The sequence below is a fragment of the Lucilia cuprina genome, chromosome 6 (genome assembly GCF_022045245.1).
Source record: "Lucilia cuprina isolate Lc7/37 chromosome 6, ASM2204524v1, whole genome shotgun sequence".
NCBI lineage: Eukaryota > Metazoa > Arthropoda > Insecta > Diptera > Calliphoridae > Lucilia > Lucilia cuprina.
The window spans coordinates 32,566,215-32,585,551 of record NC_060954.1 but is presented as its reverse complement, the minus strand read 5'-3'; the positions used below and the strand labels follow the sequence as shown (position 1 = coordinate 32,585,551).

Below are 19,337 nucleotides of genomic sequence, written 5' to 3'. Positions count from 1 at the left end.
GGTATTATGTATAAGTGGAAGTCCACACAGGAAAACTTTTTTTGGAATACTTTAGATTTTTATTTTATATTCTTCATTTACCCATTGCAGTTCTCTAGTAACTATCTTTACAAAACTCCTAACGCTCTTAATATTATTACCTGCTGTTTTTTATAGAAATTATTTGTCTGATAACCCATTTTAGTATCACTTTACTAAAGATTTGTTGTCTCGGGGGAGTTTTCCCGTTTTTCCTACCGAGCGCGTCCCCGGGTGGCGGATAGGGGGTGGTGATGGACCATCTGTCCTCCCCCAGTTTTAGTTTGACTCAAGCTGAGGGAAGGCAGATTGTCCACCACTTGGGAATATTATATTCCCCGCGGACCAAAAAACTGGAAAAAAAACAACATGGAAAAGAAAAATAAAAAGATAAAAGTTACGGTGCAGGGCCTAAATAACCCAGTACCGGCGGCAAGTGTTGATCTACTCGCGAGTCACGTGTCGTCGTCATCCTGCAATCGTGAGCAAAATACTACTACGGAGGTGGGTACCTTGGCCTCCGTGGCGGACAATGCGTCAAGTGTACAGCATGCCACTGGCAAAAACATAGGAGTGAAAGAGAATGATGTACTCGGAGAGAGCTCTAAGCTACCTCAGCCTTTCAATATAGGTGAGAGTTCCGACTCTGAATCCTCAGATGATAATAACAACACCATTATAGCAAATCCCAAAAAGGATGAAGTAGAGCAAATGGTGAAACAGGTGAGTGATAGCATAGCTAAACTACCTATTACTAAGAAAAGACTATCTGGAGCACAGAGGAGGAAGTTGAAAAAGATGCTTCAGGAAATCATAGTTAGTCAATCCAACGACACTCCAAAAGAAAAATTGGACTCTCTTACAAGATCTGAGGCAAAGAGGATCAGGTCTCCCGAGGAGTTGACAAATGAGAATAAACCGAAGAAGAAAAAGAGCTCCCCGTCTTCTTATATACAGTCGAAGCCAAGCCATACTTCACTCAAAGGAACCTCAAGTCAGAATCCTGCGAGTAAGGGTGACAACGCCAAGATAGATATTCCGAAGGCGACCACGTCGGCGAAATCAATCTCGAAGGCACGAGTATCTCAAAAGAAGGCCCGAAAAGAGAGGAAAGAGAGGCTAGACAGTGGAAAAGGAAAAGAGCCGCCATCTTACGCCAAAGTTGCCAGAAGAAGACACCGGGACGATCTCTGCTATGCAGTTTACGATGCCGGTAACCCGACAGGCAAAATTCCAATAGACCAACAGAGTAAGGTAGAAGATCTGGTGAACAATAAGATAGTGGACCACGCAATCGCTTCAAAGGGCAGACAACCAATAGAGAGCGTGAGCTGCGAGTTCAGCATGGGCGCGATGTTGATGAGATTGGCATCTCACCAATGTGTTAGCACCCTAAAGAACTTGGTGGAAAGTATCCCTCCTCCCTGGGACGGCGCTAAGCTGGGACTGGTAAAGAAGAGCGAGCTTCCGGTGCTCTTAAAGTCCACTGTATACATAAAAGGATGGGGCAGTAAACTGACAAGTGAACGTATACTGGAAATTCTTGGTGGTCAAAATGCTGAGCTGGCCGTGGAAAAATGGGAGTCTTTTACAGGAAAGAAGAACCTGAGGGAACTTTATTTGTAATAGGTATCGACCAGAAATCTATGGCTAGTCTTGCCAAGAATAAAGGTAGGGCTTACTTCGCCTCTAAAGCTGTCATATTCAAAATTGGGAAGGTGCCGATTGGAAGGGCTGTTACAACAAGCCTCGAAAAGAACACTAAAAAACCTAAGAACACAGCATCAGTAGCAACTACTGATAACGTTGAGAAGTCAAATCCTAAAAGCGAGGAAGTTACCACTAACTCGCCAAAAGAAGGTACAGCTGCCATTTCCAAAATCGGAGAGGCGCCGATTGAAAGGGCTGTTAAAACCGCTCCCGATAAGGACACTAAAACACCTAAGACAGTAACCAAAGCATCATTAGCAAGTACTGGCAATGTGGAGGAGTCAAATCCTAAAGGCGAGGAGGAAATCACTCACTCGCCAGAAGACAGAACAGCAGAGCTCTCCAAAATTGGGAAAGTGTCGATTAAAAAGACTGCTCTTCCTATGCCTGATAGGGACACCGCAGTGCCATCAATAGCCATTTCAGGTTACCCGGAGGAGCCAAATCCAACGGGCGAGGAGGTGATCACTAACTCGCTGGAAGACAGTTTAAGTGGATGACAATGATTGAAGTTATCCAAATAAACCTCCATCGGAGCGAGACGGCCACAAACGCTCTGATGGCTAAAATTAACACAGGTAAGATACATATAGCTTTAATCCAGGAGCCTTGGACGATTCGCAACAAGGTTTCTGGATTAAATCACATAAATTTCCAACTTTTCTACGCTGATACAGGGTCTCGCCCGAGAACATGTATCTTATGCCACAAGAACTTATGTTTTCTTCTCTCAACAGGATTATCTACATCGGATGCAACGGTGCTGAAGCAAGGTCGTGGCAACATATACCTTGCATCTGTTTACCTGCCTTTCGATTCTCCGACACTACCACCAACGTCGGAGCTGATGAAACTGGTCGAAGAGGCACAAAGGAAAAATAAGAAAATTGTAATAGGTTGTGATGCCAACTCCCACCATGTAGCTTGGGGTAGTACAAACACCAATCGCAGAGGACAAGCCCTCATGGATTTCCTTAATACTAAAGACTTGATAACATCGAACTTAGGTAATAAAGCTACCTTCGTCAATAGAATCAGAGAAGAAGTATTAGATATAACTATATGTTCAGAAGAGCTTATAAACGAAATTCAGGATTGGAGGGTTTCCGACGAGCACTCCTTTTCTGACCATCGGTACATAAGATTCAAAATACTACGGCCGCCACCAAAGCCGATAAATTTTCGGAATAAGTCTAAAACTAATTGGACAATGTTCGGTTCCTTACTAAAGAACCGTTTATGTCAGGACACTGTTCAATGTCGAAAAAAGGAGGACATAGACGCCAAAGTAGAAATGCTCACAAGTGCCTTGGTTGAATCGTTCGAGGACAGCTGCCCTCTGCGAGAGCGGAGATCTGCCCAGGAGAAACCCTGGGTAACCGGGGAGATCCGGAACCTTGGTAAGACTCTTCGCAAACTATTTAACCGGGCACGGCGTAAAAAGACCGCAGTATACTGGGATGAGTATCGTAGTAAACTTGGTGAATATAAAAAAGTTGTTCGTAAAGCCAAACGAGACTCCTGGAAACTTTTCTGTGAACAGGTAGACAGCGTAAATGACGTATCGAAGATAAAAAAATTCCTATCCAAAACTCATGTCCAACCGGAATCTATGGTCGATGACACGGGCAAGAGGCTGGAGGATATGGAGGAGACAATGAAACTCCTAATAGACTCTCATTTCCCACCAGGTATATCGAATAACATAGACGAACCGATATTGGAGGAAGAGGAGGCAAACACGAAAATTGTAATTACACCTGATATGGTTAAAGGGGCAATCAAGAGCTTCGCTCCCTATAAAGCTGCAGGGCCGGATGGCATTTTCCCGGCACTCTTACAGATGGAGGCGGAACTGGTCTCCGTACATCTGTCTCTGATATTCACTGCATGCTTGCAATTCACATATACCCCCATTAAATGGCAGGATGCAAGGGTAATATTTATACCTAAACCAGGGAAACCTAGCTATGCGACACCTAAGTCTTATCGACCGATAAGTCTTACGTCCTTCCTACTTAAAACCTTGGAACGGATTGTCGATAGTATGGTTAAAAGCAGTATACCCGACAAAGACCTAAAATTTAAGCAGCATGCTTATGTAAAGGGACGATCGGTGGAAACCGCTTTAAACGAAGTTGTCCACTACATAGGTGCATCCTTTGATAGCAAACTATATACACTGGCGGTATGCATTGACATCGAAGGCGCCTTCAATAACGTGCACACTGATACTCTTATCCAATCCATAGACCAGTTTTATGTTGACCGGGTGCTCCGTAACTGGATCAACCACATGCTAAGGAACAGATGGATAAGTTGCGAGATGTACGATATAACTATCAGGAAAAGGGTATTTCGCGGTATACCACAGGGTGGCATTTTATCACCTTTACTCTGGGTTACCACGATTAATAGCCTTCTAAGGACCCTAACTGAGAAAGGACTTAGACCCGTCTGCTATGCAGACGATGTCGTAATACTTTTAAAGGGAAAGGATCCAAATTACTTGTGTAGAAGAGCTGAGGAGGCTCTGAATACGGCCTTGGGCTGGTCTCAACCGAGAGGCCTCAATGTTAACCCGGCAAAAACGGAAATCTGTCTTTTCACAAGAAAGACAAAAATTTCTACATACACTGAACCTTGCTTCCTGGATAAGAAGATACCGGTGACAGATAAAGTTAAGTACTTAGGTGTAACCCTCGACAGGAAATTAAAATGGAAATACCACATAGAGGATAGAATCAACAAGGCACATCGGTGCTGGGCGATATGTAGGAAAGCTATAGGCATGAAATGGGGTCTTAGTCCTACTATGATAAACTGGCTTTATAAAAGTGTAATTAGACCAATTCTAGCTTATGCTTCAATAATCTGGTGGACTGCTTTAGACAAAAAGTGCAATATCAAACTTCTACAGGGAGTTCAGCGTACATGCTGCTTGGGTATAAGTGGTGCCATGTGTACTACTTCAACCAAGGCTCTGGAAACGTTGCTAGATATTCCACCCATTGAAACATATTTAAGATATGAGGCGGCGCTTACAGCCGAACGGCTCTATACTTTAGGCGAACTGGCCAAAAGCGGTTATAGGACACGTCATCAATGTATACTGGACACATTGGAAGGTTATACACAATCATCGGACATGCCAGATCGTATACCAGACACAGAATATGTCGGAAACTTTGAAACGCTGATCCCAGATAGAATGTCTTGGTCAAGCGGAACATTGGAGCAAGTACCAGTAGGAGTCCGTTGTTACACGGATGGCTCTAAATTGGAGGACAAAGTGGGGCTGGGGTTCTATATTGAAGACCCAGAAACGGAAATATACCACCGCTTACCAAATCATAACACAAGCTTCCAGGCAGAAGTACGAGCAATAACGGAATGCGTAAATTGGATTAGAATAAACATGGCGCCCACAGCGCTTAATATATTTACCGACAGCCAGAAGGCAATTAGGGCGATATCAGGTGATAGAACCAAATCTAAGACAGTAATGGATTGTAAGAAAACTTTAACTGAATACTCTTCCAGAGGTAAAGTTCACATTATATGGGTACCAGCCCACTCGGGAGTAGTCGGTAACGAAAGGGCGAATGTAGTAGCTTTAAAAGGAAGGGAGCTCGAGGCAGTTAACCTGACAAACGCAAAACCATTCGACGCAACAAAAACTGATCTAAAAGTATGGGTGAGAGAAACCCATAAGGCCTCTTGGAATAATGAAACAGTGGGTAGAACCACGAAGATTCTATGGGGTGACCCTGATGAGAGCAAGACGAGAAATCTCCTCAAAATGAGCAAGTCTGAGGTTAGTATGATGGTACGTATTCTGAGTGGACACATAGGATTACGTGCACATCTATACAAAATTGGACGTGCGGATTCAGACGAATGTAGAGCATGTGGAGAGGACAGTGAAACTCTGGAGCACTTTCTTTGCCACTGTCAGGCATTCGTCGAAGTTAGATCCAAGTATTTTGGAAGTGATGTTATTCCGGAAATAACATTCCTAACTAACACTGATTGGAAGATTCTTAGGAATTACGTTCAGGAAACTGAGTTCCTGAACACTGAAAAATAATTCAGTCAGTTCCGTTTTTTTTTTTTTTTTTCATGATAAGGAGCGCACAACAGGCCCGATAGTGGCCTAGGTGTATTTCTTCGGATTTGATGTAGTATACATCCTCCTATCAACCTAACCTAACCTAAAAGATTTGTTGTACTCTAATTAATGAAAGGAAATGCTATGGTGGCGGACTGACAAACATTTGTTTTATGTTTGATTTTCGGAGGACGCCAAATATCTATAGTATTCAGATCCCATTTTAACCAATATGAACTATTTATTTATCATTAAGAAAAAAAGCACCTTTTCAATTGGTTTTTCAAATTAGCCTGCTAACTACAACTTTCTGCCGCTTTTGAAATTTATAAATTTATAAATTTCAAAAGCGGCAAAAGAATTCTTTTGTCAGCCAACGCCGTTGTTAATGTTTACCGCCGAAGGTCTTTGCAAGTTTTTTTTGTTTGTCAGTTCTTTTTTTTATTCACATTGACACAACGTGCTAAAATGGAGAAAATTAAAATAAGTTTGTGTCTGTTTTTATTAATTTTTTGTGCTTTAAAATGTACTGAAACAACAAAATTAAATTATCCAAGAGTGTTACTTCCAATATTTGACAAAATTTCAATAAACTTCACTCTTGAAGTAAAAGAAAAAGGATGCTTTAAATGGTACGAATTCGTTCTAATGTTTTGCCCAACTGTTGTTATTACAAGAGCGTTCGCTATTTTTGTTGTTGTTTATACCGGCTTCTAAATCACAATGAAGGCCAATCTACTAACATGAGCAGCTGAATGGATGGGAATTTCAGTTTTGGCGCTTTACTGATCTTAACCTTAAAAATGAATTTTTTGCTAATATAGTTATTTACGTTTTTTTTACAGGACATCGTCCCGCCAAGATTTAATTCTAATAACTCCTCTTTATGATGATGCAGAAAATGAATGCACACATAAAGCTACAGTTACTGTACTATCCCGTGAACGTAGACGCAATACTGCTATAGTGCTTGCGGAAGATGTTGCCAGTGGAGAGTCGCTACGTTGTGATGTCATTTTAGATGTCATTGACAAGCTAAGCGTAATTACTACCACAAGGCAGCTCTATTTAGAGGAGGCTCCGGAAACATTTGTTATACATGCAGAAGATTCCCAGGGAAACGCTTTCACAACCCTCGAAGGTGTTGAATTTAATTGGGCTATTTCTTCTTTGAATAAAGATAATAAGGATTGGTCGCCAGCGTTAAGATTTCTAACATTTACTGAAAGTTCATATCATGAGGTGCCAGAAGCCTTGGAAAAATTTGAAGCTCAAGGCCTAAAAGGTTACATGGTACTATTGGAGGGAATTAATACTGGCACAGCCAAGGTTTGTATTGTATAATAATATTTAATATTAATATTAAATGATTTTCTTGTTCTTAGGTTACAGTCAATCTGCTTTATCCGGAATACAGTCATGTTCAACCGCTACAAGTTTACATCAATGTCTTAGCTAATATTATTTTAGAACCCTCCGATGTCTATATATTACCTGGAGATACGGTTAACTTCCGCATATTACAATTGAAAATGGGTCGTTTACAAGAGATATCTCTCAACAATCAATATTTTTTGGAAATTGATGATGGTAATGTGGCCAGTATTAAGGGTACCACTGGAACTGGTCTTAAAGTTGGGCGTACAATGGTGGTTTTACGTGATCGCAATGTTCCAAACGAGGGAAGTTTCGCTGCTGGCAATGAACTTACAAAATCGTCTGTACCTAGTGCCAGAATTACTGTGGCAAATCCGAAAAAACTTGGTCTTAGTCTGTTACCGTATAATAATTGGATTACAGTTGAAGGGGAGAAACATGAGATTGCTGTTGATTTGTTCACACAGTAAGTGCATTATATGCGTAAACCTTAAATCTTGTATGCTTTACGCATATCTTTTATGTCCATAAAACAATGTCCACTTTAAAACGTAAAACAAAGGATCTTTAATATTATAAATGAGTATATTTTTATTTATTTCGCATGCTGGGTTTTAGTACTTAGCTGCGTATAGTAGCAAGTTATATTAATATTACTAATCTCAAAATAATGTTTCCATACTTTATTTTAGTGATGATCATAAAATAACCTTGGGTTCTCGTTTCTCGGTGAATTCCGAGCTAGATGAAATGCTTTTCTTAGTACATAAGCGCAGTAAAAATGGTTCTCGTATTAATGGTGAAGCAATTAGAGAAGGTACAACTCCAGTCTATGGTACATTTAAAGATGTAAGTGCATTTAATGAAATATTTTTTCTGATTAACATGAAACCCCTAATATTTTGATTTATTTAGTTAACTGCTCAAGCTGAATTACAAATCTTCAGTGAATTAACCTTGAAACCCAGTAAAGTTATTTTGCCATTTGATCCGAATGTAATCAAAACACAAAAAATACAATTTCATGCTCAAGGCGGTGACGGTTCCTATATTTGGAAGTCTCAGCAACCACGCCTCTTGCATATAAATCAAAATGGTTTAGCCACAACAGTCATACGTGATACCGAAGCGAGATATAATTTAGACACTTTTGACACATCTACTGGTTCTCTGTTAACAGCCCATGCCCACGTCAAAGTTGCTCTTGCTAAAAACCAAAAAATAACTCGTCAAGCAGATATTTACTTTGTGCCACCTGTGAAATTGGAAATATTGAAATATAATTTTGAAACCGCTCTTAAGGACTATGTACATCTTCATGTGGCCGTATATGCGTACGTCAACCAAACATTGATGCCATTTACAAAATGTGAAAATCTCATCTTTGATTTTGAATTTTCCAACCAAATCTTTCAAGTAGACTATAATAATGTTGATGTTGAAATGGCTCCTGATGCCTGTCAAGTAGTACACTTGCGCAGTACTGCCGTAGGTCTATCACACTTAAGGTTGTCTTACAAGTTCCAAGATAAAGTTTTGAAAGACGAAGTTACTCTGAGTGTTTTCGAACCATTGACTATTCTTAACCCCATTGAAAATCATGTTGTTTTACCAATTGGCGCTTCGCGAAATGTTATCTATTCCAATGGTCCACAAAAAATATACACATTAGAAGCTGAGTTAACCAAGGGCACGGAGTATGACTACAATATCGCCCGTGTGTCAGAAATTGAATTTGACACTCAAAATAATTTGTACGCTTTTAACGTTTTGTGCCGAGAAATTGGTGAAACTGCTGTGACGTTCAACGTATTCAATGCCCTACTAGCGCCCAACTTTCAACCGTATGTGTCGTCAATAGTCACTAATGTTTATTGCGTTAAGCCACGCTTCTTGAATTTGTACACCACGGAACAAATGCGTTCTTCGTGCCCCATGGAAATGAAAAATGCTTTGCTGCAGCTTAAAGATCGCGATGATAAATTCGAAATAGAAATTGAAGTACAAGATTCTAAAAATCGCAAGTTGATGAATATATCATCACTGTTTATAGACTGGGAGTTTGCTGCTGGTGATCAGCGTTATCAGAGTGGATCTATAACTTATAATCGTCAATCGGAGCAAGAATTGCTAGAAGGTGTACGATTGCCAGGCAAAGATCTTCTTGTTACTACATTAGGCGAAGTGACACAGAATTTCCGTATTAAAGGTGTAGTCACCAAATACGATGAACGTGTATTGAGAAAACAAGATATTTATCCTGAAGAACCACCATTCGGCATTAAGAACGTAAATGAAATTGAGTTTAAGCTTATTGGCTAATGCTTATTAACACAAATTATTTTACATTTCAGCCAAAAACTGGAGAAGTTTTTACACCTGTAATAGAAAATGAAATACGTTTTATGACAGTCAACAGTACCTTCTTCCCCTCGGATCACATTAGCATATTTTTGGCCAAGAATAGACGCGAACGTATACCTATGTCTCAGGGCAGTGGTTTTTATGATTTCCAACTGTCAGAAGCTGGTATTGTAAAGGTCGAATTTGATAACAAAGAAAAGGAATTGATTGTAACACCTTTGCGCATTGGTCATGTAAGAATTTTTGATTTCTAATATTAGCAAAAGAAAAAATAATAAATTGTTATATTTTTTCTAAAGACTCGCCTAGAACTCATTGATCGTTGTTTAATGAATGAACCAGCACACTTGTCGATTTCAGTTGTAAGTATTGGTGCCATTCGCGTTGAAGCTGCAGATCGTGTAGAACGTACAAAATCTATTGAGGCTATTGTTAAACTTTATGATTCCCATGATAATTTGATGCATATTGATCCCTTTAATTTGCACATTTATGAGCTGTCGGAAGAAGTATTTAATGCAAATATTTTGAGCATACAGTTAGGTGATCAATTCGATTTAGATGTTGGTGAAATAAGGTATGAAAAAATATATAATATCGATAACAGCTAATAAAACATTTTGATTTTATTATTACAGATATGTTATTACTGGTAATAATTTAGGCGAAACTAAAATTGCTTTTAATGCCGGTAGTGGTGATTTACTGGTATCCAGTGAACCTATCAATGTTCAGGTATGCAAATTAAAATTTCACTTTAAATAAAGAAAGCTTAATAGAGTTTTCAAACTCTTTTAGGTATTTCCACCTTTGCGCTTATATCCACGCAATTCAACATTAGTTGTGGGTTCAAGTGTACAAATCTTTTACCATGGTGGTCCCCAGCCTGATGTTAATATTGTCTATTATGTCCACGATAAAAAGATTATAAGTATGTTATTAAATATTTTTAATATTTTCTTCATATAACTAAGTGTAACATTTGTCGTTCAGCTATGGAGTCGGCAATTGTCACTGCAAATAAATTGGGTGAAACTAAAATCACTGGAAAGTGTATTATGAAAAATCCCATCAATGGCCAAGAAGTTGTTATATCAGAAGACACTATTGAGGTACATGTTGTGCCACTGATGAATATACAAATTAAAACACCTCTTATTAGAATACGTAGTGGTGCTGTAATGCCAGCTTCTATTTGGGGTATGAAATTAATGAATTAAAAATTTATTATGACCATCATCTTAAATAACGGCTTCTTTATTGTAGGTGTTCCTGATCTATCACCCATGGTATTGGGTACATTGGCTAACATGCATATTATTTGGTCTACAAATCAACCGGATGTTGTAAATATTTATAATATTTTTGCTGATGCTGGTAAGAGTTTTTTTTGTATAGAAATAATTTTATAATTAATATTTTGAACTATGATACTGCACTATATTCGGTCAGACAATCCGTTAGTGCTCACAAAACGTTCATATATCAAATGTTCTTCGATGAGCTTGAATGGTTGAGTAACAATTCAGGAACAGATACGGAACATACAAGTCTAAAACAACGGTTTATGACAGTGTATTTAAAATTTAAGTGAAATTAATCGATAACAAATGATGTTAAGATTTTATGACATTTTAGCTCCGCAGTTAACATCTCAGCAAGAAATGTCTGTTCAACAAAGTAGTATTTTCATCACAACTAGTGAAGAAATGTTCTTGATTTTTGACAACGTTGAACTGCATCTATTCTTTTTCATAGGACCTTTATAAATCCGATATTTGGATGTCAAAAAGTAAATAATTCATTCAATGACACGCTTGTGTTGTAATAAGATGGGTTAGATCCTAAATCCATTGGGCTAAGTAAAGTAGGTTAGATTGGATAGTTTAATATGTTGTGGATCTTATTCACATGATGGGACTCTGTTCACATGATGGGCATATATTATGGACGGTACGGTTTATGCGGGACAAATAGACGTTAAGCCTGTTGCTCCATCCCGACCTCAGTTGTGCCTGAGCAACTCTTGTTTTCCTCACATCTACACAAGATTTTTAAAATTTTTAGATGTGATTAAGATGTCGTTTGTAAAGTATGACATCAATTATTGTTTGCTGGGATACAAATTCAAAAATGGGTTCTTTCGAATTTAGGGTGGTGTGATGATATCTAAATAATTAGTTCTAAAAAAATAAAATAAATATTAAAATTTTATATACATTTTGTTTAATTCCTCTTTAAAGGTATTGAATATTCAGACACTGATTTAATTTCTGTGCGCATTAAGGCTTTAAATCCTGGAAAAGCTAAAATTCAAGCAACAGTTCAATTACCAGGTGGACAAAAAATATCTTCATTTGTAGAAGTTGTTGGTAAGTTGTAAAAACTTTTTAAATTCTTATTTCTTTAATTGAATTTTTAACTCATTTTATTAGTTTTTAAAACATTGGAATTGGAACATCCCAAGCGTATATCAACCGACAGTATTTTATTGGCGCCACGTAGTTCTATACAACTAAAAGCTAATTTAGAAGATGTTCTATACCGCCTATCGAGTGATAGTAATTCAATTGTTAAAGTGACACCAGATGGCATTGTACGCACTCAAGAGATTTTAGGCAGAGATTTAGTTATTGTACGTATTGAATAAGTTTTAACAAACACACATATTCACCAACTTACTACTTTTCCCCATTTCTTTAAGGCAAAAACTTTTGATCAAACTTTAGCTATTGGTATTGAAGTTAAAAATGTACAATATATATTGGCCTCATTGGAGTATCCAACATTGAAAATGAAACAGACCGAAGAGAAAATACCACGTGGCATGAATTTTGTATTGAAAGTATCATTGCATGACAACTTGGGCAATGAATTTTCACATAATATTGAGGATGTGAATGGCTTAAAATATGATTTGTCTCACAAGGATATTGTTGATGTTCAAATTGGCAATAACTTAACTGTGGCGGTAAGTAGCAAATAGAAAATAAAAACATATTTATACAATATTTTTTTAAATTAATAAGTTTATTTCAATGATGATTTGGTGGTCAATGATGTCAGGTTTTAATAATACACTAATGATTTTTAAAATGAACTGTTATACAGTGGATATTTAATTTAATCTAATTATAAAATTTAATCATAAACAATTTAGTCAGCTTTAAGGTATTTAATAATTCTATACAATTCGAAATTATAATTTAAATTTTCTACATTAGTGTAACGTAAGCTATTTTAAGCCTTCACTGTTATGAATTTACTCAATTTTTTGTAGCAGTAACTTTGATGCAGAGACTTTGTCCACAAGTTTTCAACGGTACTGACCGCACGTAAACCTGGAATTAAGTAAAAAACTTGTTCTAGGATACCTACGTTGATAAAAAAGTAAAATATACTAGGAAAAAGTTAAAATTACAAAAAAAATCCACAATAAGCGTCTTACAATCACAGTCAGGGTTTTCTTTTACTTTTTTATGCTGTACTAGTTTTTATTTTCTCTTTTCCATGGAACAATAAACACATAAACTTAGTTTTGGCATGACGCTACTACTATATTTAGTTTGGGTTTCAACTATCTAAATGAACTACGCCAAAATGGTTGATTTTCGTATATGGATGTATAAAATCTAATAATATTTTTATTTTGCGTAATTGAATGACCCTTCTGAGGATAACAGTAATAGTCTTTGGATTAAAATCGGGTTCCAAATGTTTCATTCAGAATCCGACTTTAAGTTTGCAAAAATTCAAGACCAAATATGGCTCCACATGAAAGTAATAAGCACTCAAACTTAAAAAAGTTAATGATTAAAAATGATTCATAGTTTTGTTATTGTGATCTAACCTAACCTAAAGTTCCAATATCGACAACATCCAAAACACTGTACGACATCTGAAATACTTACATTTTAGTTTATAGGAATTGTTGGCTTGCTCTCGTATATGTATTTTAAAAACAAACTTTCTAATCTGCTTAACGGCATAGTGTATGATAGAATGAATATATGAATAAACAAGAATGACACTGCATTTTATAGTGATAGTATCACAAGGACAGTATTATTTGTACCCTTCTAAAGCTAAAAATAAAACTATTTCTAAGTAAGAATATGTTTGGAGAAAAATTTTTCAAAATTGTTGATTAAAAAGTGTTTTATTTAAAATATATTGTTATATAAAAGATTTCGAAATTAATGTATCTTTGACTTAATGCTATGTCTCTGATACACTGTATTTGTTACCTATTTTTTAGTTGAATAAAATTTTGAACGTTTGGTAAACAGCAAATTGTGTAAAACAGGATATCGGGGAAACTCTTACAACGAAAAACAGTGTTGAAAAAATTAATAAGATCTATATGTTCCTTACTTTTAGTTACTTTACTTTTAACTTTAAGTTATATTGACAGTTCTCATATAAAAATTGTCTTAACTGAAAGAACAACTATCAGTTAAACGATAATTGGAGGTGGTTGATATAAAATAATTGTAAAAATGAAGTTAAAAAACAGTAAAATTTTTCACATTTTGATCCGCCTTATAACGAGTGACTTTCAGTATCAAATCTGTCAAAATAAACGTGATTGTCCAATCTTAAGAAGATTAAGCTCCGTAAAACAATTTAAAATGCTCTACAATATCCCGGGAAAATTGCATACATGCCCAGCAAAAAAAGACGTGCAAAAAAACTAGTATATGCATGGGTTCAACTGATAATGAACTGGTTCATATTTAGGGGAAACATGCATGATTTTAACATTAGCGTGTCATTGGCGAGCATGGGTTCGTATTTGGAATAGTAGCACGTCATTAAAATGAGTGCTTATAACCAGTGAACATTCGATGATTCTCATGCAAGTTTTCATTGGTGCACTATATTTATTTTAAAATGCATTAAAATCCGTTAAGCATTCACCCAACTTGCTATTTTCTTCTCTTATTAATCAAGATGTTAAAATGGTTTTAATATTACTAATTTTAACAAATATTAAATCCAAAAATCTAATAAAATTAATTAATACCAAATTTTTGTGAGTTTTACAATTTTTATAACAGAATTTTACATAAGTGAATTGTATGCAATTTTTCATGACTTCACTTATGACAAATTTATAAGAATTTTGGCATGTATTTAAAATGCATTAACAAGAACAACTTCAAAAATTTTTTGCTGGGTGATATCTCAGGGTACTGGATCTTAATCATTCAGCTCCCCTGAGCTGAATGAATTTTGTTCGGAAAATAGCGCTGTGTATGGTAGCGTTCTTATATTATTCGACCTGTACAATATTGTGTATATTCTAATGTATTTTATAACTTCGTTATAATGGTTTTATAGAAAGTAGATTAGATTTAAGTAATTCACTTAATTTTGACAACCGGAAGTAATAGGAAGTTTTATATCCTAAAAGGAAAATTTTTTCATAAATTTGACTTATTGTTTTATATTTTTTCTTTATATCGATGATTGTTTTTATGTAGCTGATCATTTAAAAGAGTTTGATTCCTGGTGATTAATAATAAACAGTAAAAATAGGACTATAAATATGCCATACTATTATCATCAAAAAATTAATTAAATTATTTTTACTAAATCTATATCACTCTGTAGACGTACAAATACCATGAATGATAATTTAAAAAAGTCCTTATACCAAAAACTGTCGAAGAAAAGCCACATCTTTTAGTCATTAAAGTCATTAAAATTTAAAAAATTTTTAAAATATAGAAAATTTTTGGTTGAAATATAACAAAATTCGTTTAAATATAACTAGATAATATAATGTTTCCCCAAAAACTGATCTTCAAATTACACCTCATTACAACTTTGAAAAAAAACTTTTACACATAGAAAAATTGACATGCTTGCGAAATTTAAATCCATTTATAGCAATTCTACATACCTACTCCGATTTTTTTTAATCAGTTCTTATGTCCTTATAAAAGGACTTGTTTAAAGTACTTACAATTTCAAATATTTATATATTTTAAATATTTATGTACATATATTATTTGTTTGACTCATTTAGACAAAAAATCTAAAAGGAAATTAAATTAAAAAAAGGGACGTAACAGCTTATTATGAAAAAACTAAGTACACAGAGTTAATACTAACAGTCTACCGTTTCTTGTACAAATAGATTTTTTCATATGTGAAAATGACTGTTGCACGGTTTATTTGATTAAACCTTACAATCCTGTATAGATTAGTAGTCAACCTATTGTCCTTTATTTTTACATTCTAAAGTTTGAAATGCATGCATTGGATATATGTAAGTACATACATCGCTCTTATTATTTTTTCCAACACTGCATTTATTTTATATAGAAACGCAAACATACAAACAAACTTATTAAAGTTATAACATAAAAATGCAATGCATTACGTCGCTTTATAATCCCACATGGTAACATTAGTTTTTTTGTGGTTGTCCTTATTTTCCAAGTTTTAGAGTTTTACACCAACACACATACATACATATATATAATGTATACTTCTGTAATAGTTGCGAGTCCATATGTTTCTATGTTAGTAAATGTCTTAGGTGTCCAAGTGCAAATGTGGTTCGTTAAATTGTGGTGTTTGATAATGGTGGTGATGGTGATGTTGGTCAGTAAGCTTTTTTCAACACAAACTTAAAACTTTTAAACACTAGAGCACGAGACATCGTCTAAGGAAGGTATATATGCATCTTGTATGGACTTTTATAAAACCACAACAACTTACTATTAAATTTGTTTTTGTTATATCATTTCAACAACGCATTTTTATACAATACAAGGATAGAAAGAAGGTTTATTTCGTTGGTAATCTTGTTTGTAATATTTTTTAAATCTGATTTTGAACTACTTTTGTACGTATACATAAATAGAAGACTACAATGTTGTAAGCTACTTTTAAATTGTATTTTTTGGTGTTTAAGTTTATTTATTTTAGTTATTTTCACAAAATCATAAAGTGTAAATAATTTGCAAATTTAATGCTGTAATGTATTTTTGTAAGTCTAATGTTTTCGGCTTATTTTCTTTTTAACACTTTAGTTTGTTTAGTATTATAATAGTTTTTTTTGTATATTTTGCATTTTTTTGTGAATATTATATATTTTTTCAGTCAAAATAAAGAGAAATACAATTATTAAGTGATTCTTAGACTATTTTTCTCAAACGAAATCTTAATATAAATTTTACAGAAATTTCGGTTGATATCGAATGTCATTACTAATTAAACAAAAAATTATCATAGACATCTATAATATCCTTATAAACATCACAAAACAAAGAGATTTTAAACCTTAAACCAGGATTAATCCAGTACAAGTACAGTTTTTGTTGTTAAGATCTTTCACTTATGCAAAACGTTTAGATTAGGTTGAAAGAAGAAAAAATCGTTGCAATCAGCTCGTCCAATTTTATAGAGTTGTGCCTGTGAATCTGAGAGTCCACTAAGAATACGTACCATCATATTAACCCGGACAATTGCATTTTTGCTATTCAAGTTTGTTGGAAATGGATTTATTGTACTTTAGTTTTTTATACTTGTACTTATTTTCAATGTAAATTTTCTATCGAATTAGTTTTTGAGAAATTTGTATTAATGTTGGAAAAAATATTTTTTAGTTTTGTCAGAAATTTTCAACTAATAAATATTAATTTTAATAAATATAATTTATATAAAATACGAAAAGTAATATTATTAACAAAGTTTTACAAACAAAAATTAAAAATTAAAAAAAAAAAAAATAAAATATTTTTTTTCAATTTTTTAAAAAACATCAAAATATACACTAAAAGATTAAAATATGCTCTAAAAACTCGAATATATTGCTCTTATGGGTAAAATATGCCAAAATATGCTCTAACAAATGGATGCAAAAATTCTTAAATTGGTCTGAAAGATGTAAATATTATTATCTATATATATAAAAGAGTAGCGTTACTGACTGATTCATCATCGCACAGCCCAAACGGCTGAACCTAGAATCATGAAATTTTTACAATAGATGTGTTTTTGGTAATCAGAGTTGGGGGTAGTGCACTAAATATTTAGTGCACTAAGGTTTTCACAAAATCCCACTATAGTGACAACATTTTGATTTTCCACTATTTTTCATCACTATAGTGGTAGTGAAACATATCGTAACTACCACTAAAAAAATTAGTGGTAGTGAAACATGTTTTAACTACCACTAAAAAAATTAGTGGTAGTGTAAAATTTTTCCACTACCACTAACCATTAGTGGTAGTGAAAATTTTGCACTACAATAAAATAGTGCAAATTTTTAACAGTCACTACATGAATGCTTTAATTATATTATATGCACTAAAATCTCAAAAAATAGTGTTTATAAAAATATTTCAAACAAATTGAAAATATAGTCAAAATATTTTCATTTTATTATTTTTTATTGCATAAAAAAATTAAATAAAAACTTACAATTTTTAAAGGTGTTATCACACGGCATGTATTTTACATATGTACTGTCAAATTTTCCATATGTAAAAGTTGTATATATCGTCTGATACATATGAAACATTGCATATGTAAAATACACATGGAAATATATATGTAATTTTTTATCAATTAGAGCATGCTCTATTTTTCTATGACAAACATAAACAAAACAGCTGTGTGTTTAATTTAATTTCTTATATTAATATATTTATGAAACTTCCTTATTTTTTTGTAAAACGATTCTCTTGTGTTTTTTTAATTACTACTTTAATATTAATTAAAAAAATTAAAAAAATTAATATTGAAGAAAAAAAAAATTGCACTAAGGTGTAAAAAAAAGGTTTCTCACTATCACTAAATTAATTTTAGTGAAAATTTTTCTTTTACCACTACCACTATTGCTTAGTGAGACTGTTATTTTTCAACTCACCACTAAATAGCTATTAGTGATAGTGAAAAATTTTGCACTATCACTAACTTTTAGTGGAAACTGGAAATTTAGTGCACTACCCCCAACTCTGTTGATAATGTAGATCCACTAAGGAGGGATTTTTGGAAATTTGCACATTAAAAAAGGGGAAAAATCGGGTAAAACAGGTTTTCTTAATTATCTTACACAATAAATATTTTAAATCTCTCAAAATTATGAGACACATGTTTCGTACTTTTTTAAAATTCAGTCCTTTTTGGGTGTAAATGGGAGAAAACTGTATTTTTGGTACTTTTTTTTTAGCACATTAAGAAATCTTTTTCGGTTTATTGAATTATTTCCATTAAATTACGGACTAACTCTTTAATATTTATTGTAACAAAATTTTTGCTATTTCACTAGGGAAAAAAGTACCAAAAAGGGAAAAAACGGGAAATTTAATTTTATTCAAACTCATTGAACCAATTTTTTATAAAATTTTAAAAAGTAGTTTATTTACTCACACAAAATAAGCTATTGGTATATTATTTAGGAATCCGAGTACTAAGGCATCTATATAGGACCAAATTCGAGTAAATTGTTTGGTACCTTTTTGAAAGCACAATTTTTCTGAAAAAAATGAATGCAGATTTGAATCATTTGAGTTTTATCTGTGATATATAGATTTAAATAGAGAACATTTTGTAAACTTAATTCTCAAAAAAGTATATTTCTAAGCGAAAAGGGGAAACATTGTACTCTTTTTATTAGTACTTTCCACTTAGGTAAACTTTATTCCACTTTTGGTACTTTTTCTTCCTTCAAATGATAATCTATGTATGTTCTTTAATATGAACTAAAAACACATGATTATTAAACATACACGGTCCT

At 34.1% G+C, this 19,337-nt stretch overlaps 2 protein-coding genes and 1 non-coding gene across 3 annotated transcripts in view; all 3 read left to right on the top strand.

The window, feature by feature from the left end:
* Positions 1 to 1,648: 1,648 nt before the first annotated feature.
* LOC124420892 lies at positions 1,649 to 2,491 on the top strand. Its single transcript, XM_046955307.1, has 2 exons — positions 1,649 to 2,306; positions 2,466 to 2,491. Exon 1 carries the CDS (start codon positions 1,665 to 1,667, stop codon positions 2,226 to 2,228), a length of 564 nt encoding a protein of 187 aa, XP_046811263.1. The 5' UTR covers positions 1,649 to 1,664; the 3' UTR covers positions 2,229 to 2,306; positions 2,466 to 2,491.
* Positions 2,492 to 6,288: 3,797 nt separating this feature from the next.
* Positions 6,289 to 19,337, top strand: part of LOC111675432 (nuclear pore membrane glycoprotein 210) — a 96,439-nt gene continuing 83,390 nt past the window's right edge. The window contains exons 1-14 of the mRNA XM_046954595.1: positions 6,289 to 6,471; positions 6,685 to 7,168; positions 7,225 to 7,682; positions 7,909 to 8,065; positions 8,132 to 9,505; positions 9,571 to 9,813; positions 9,880 to 10,157; positions 10,219 to 10,315; positions 10,379 to 10,511; positions 10,574 to 10,780; positions 10,847 to 10,957; positions 11,824 to 11,952; positions 12,016 to 12,215; positions 12,285 to 12,551. Of these exons, the coding sequence (XP_046810551.1) occupies positions 6,308 to 6,471; positions 6,685 to 7,168; positions 7,225 to 7,682; positions 7,909 to 8,065; positions 8,132 to 9,505; positions 9,571 to 9,813; positions 9,880 to 10,157; positions 10,219 to 10,315; positions 10,379 to 10,511; positions 10,574 to 10,780; positions 10,847 to 10,957; positions 11,824 to 11,952; positions 12,016 to 12,215; positions 12,285 to 12,551 (4,302 nt within the window). The 5' untranslated portion in view covers positions 6,289 to 6,307. The remainder of the gene's footprint in view (positions 6,472 to 6,684; positions 7,169 to 7,224; positions 7,683 to 7,908; positions 8,066 to 8,131; positions 9,506 to 9,570; positions 9,814 to 9,879; positions 10,158 to 10,218; positions 10,316 to 10,378; positions 10,512 to 10,573; positions 10,781 to 10,846; positions 10,958 to 11,823; positions 11,953 to 12,015; positions 12,216 to 12,284; positions 12,552 to 19,337) is intronic.
* On the top strand, positions 11,001 to 11,132 carry LOC111675442. Its single transcript, XR_002762511.1, has one exon. It is a non-coding gene; the product is annotated as a small Cajal body-specific RNA 8 (non-coding RNA).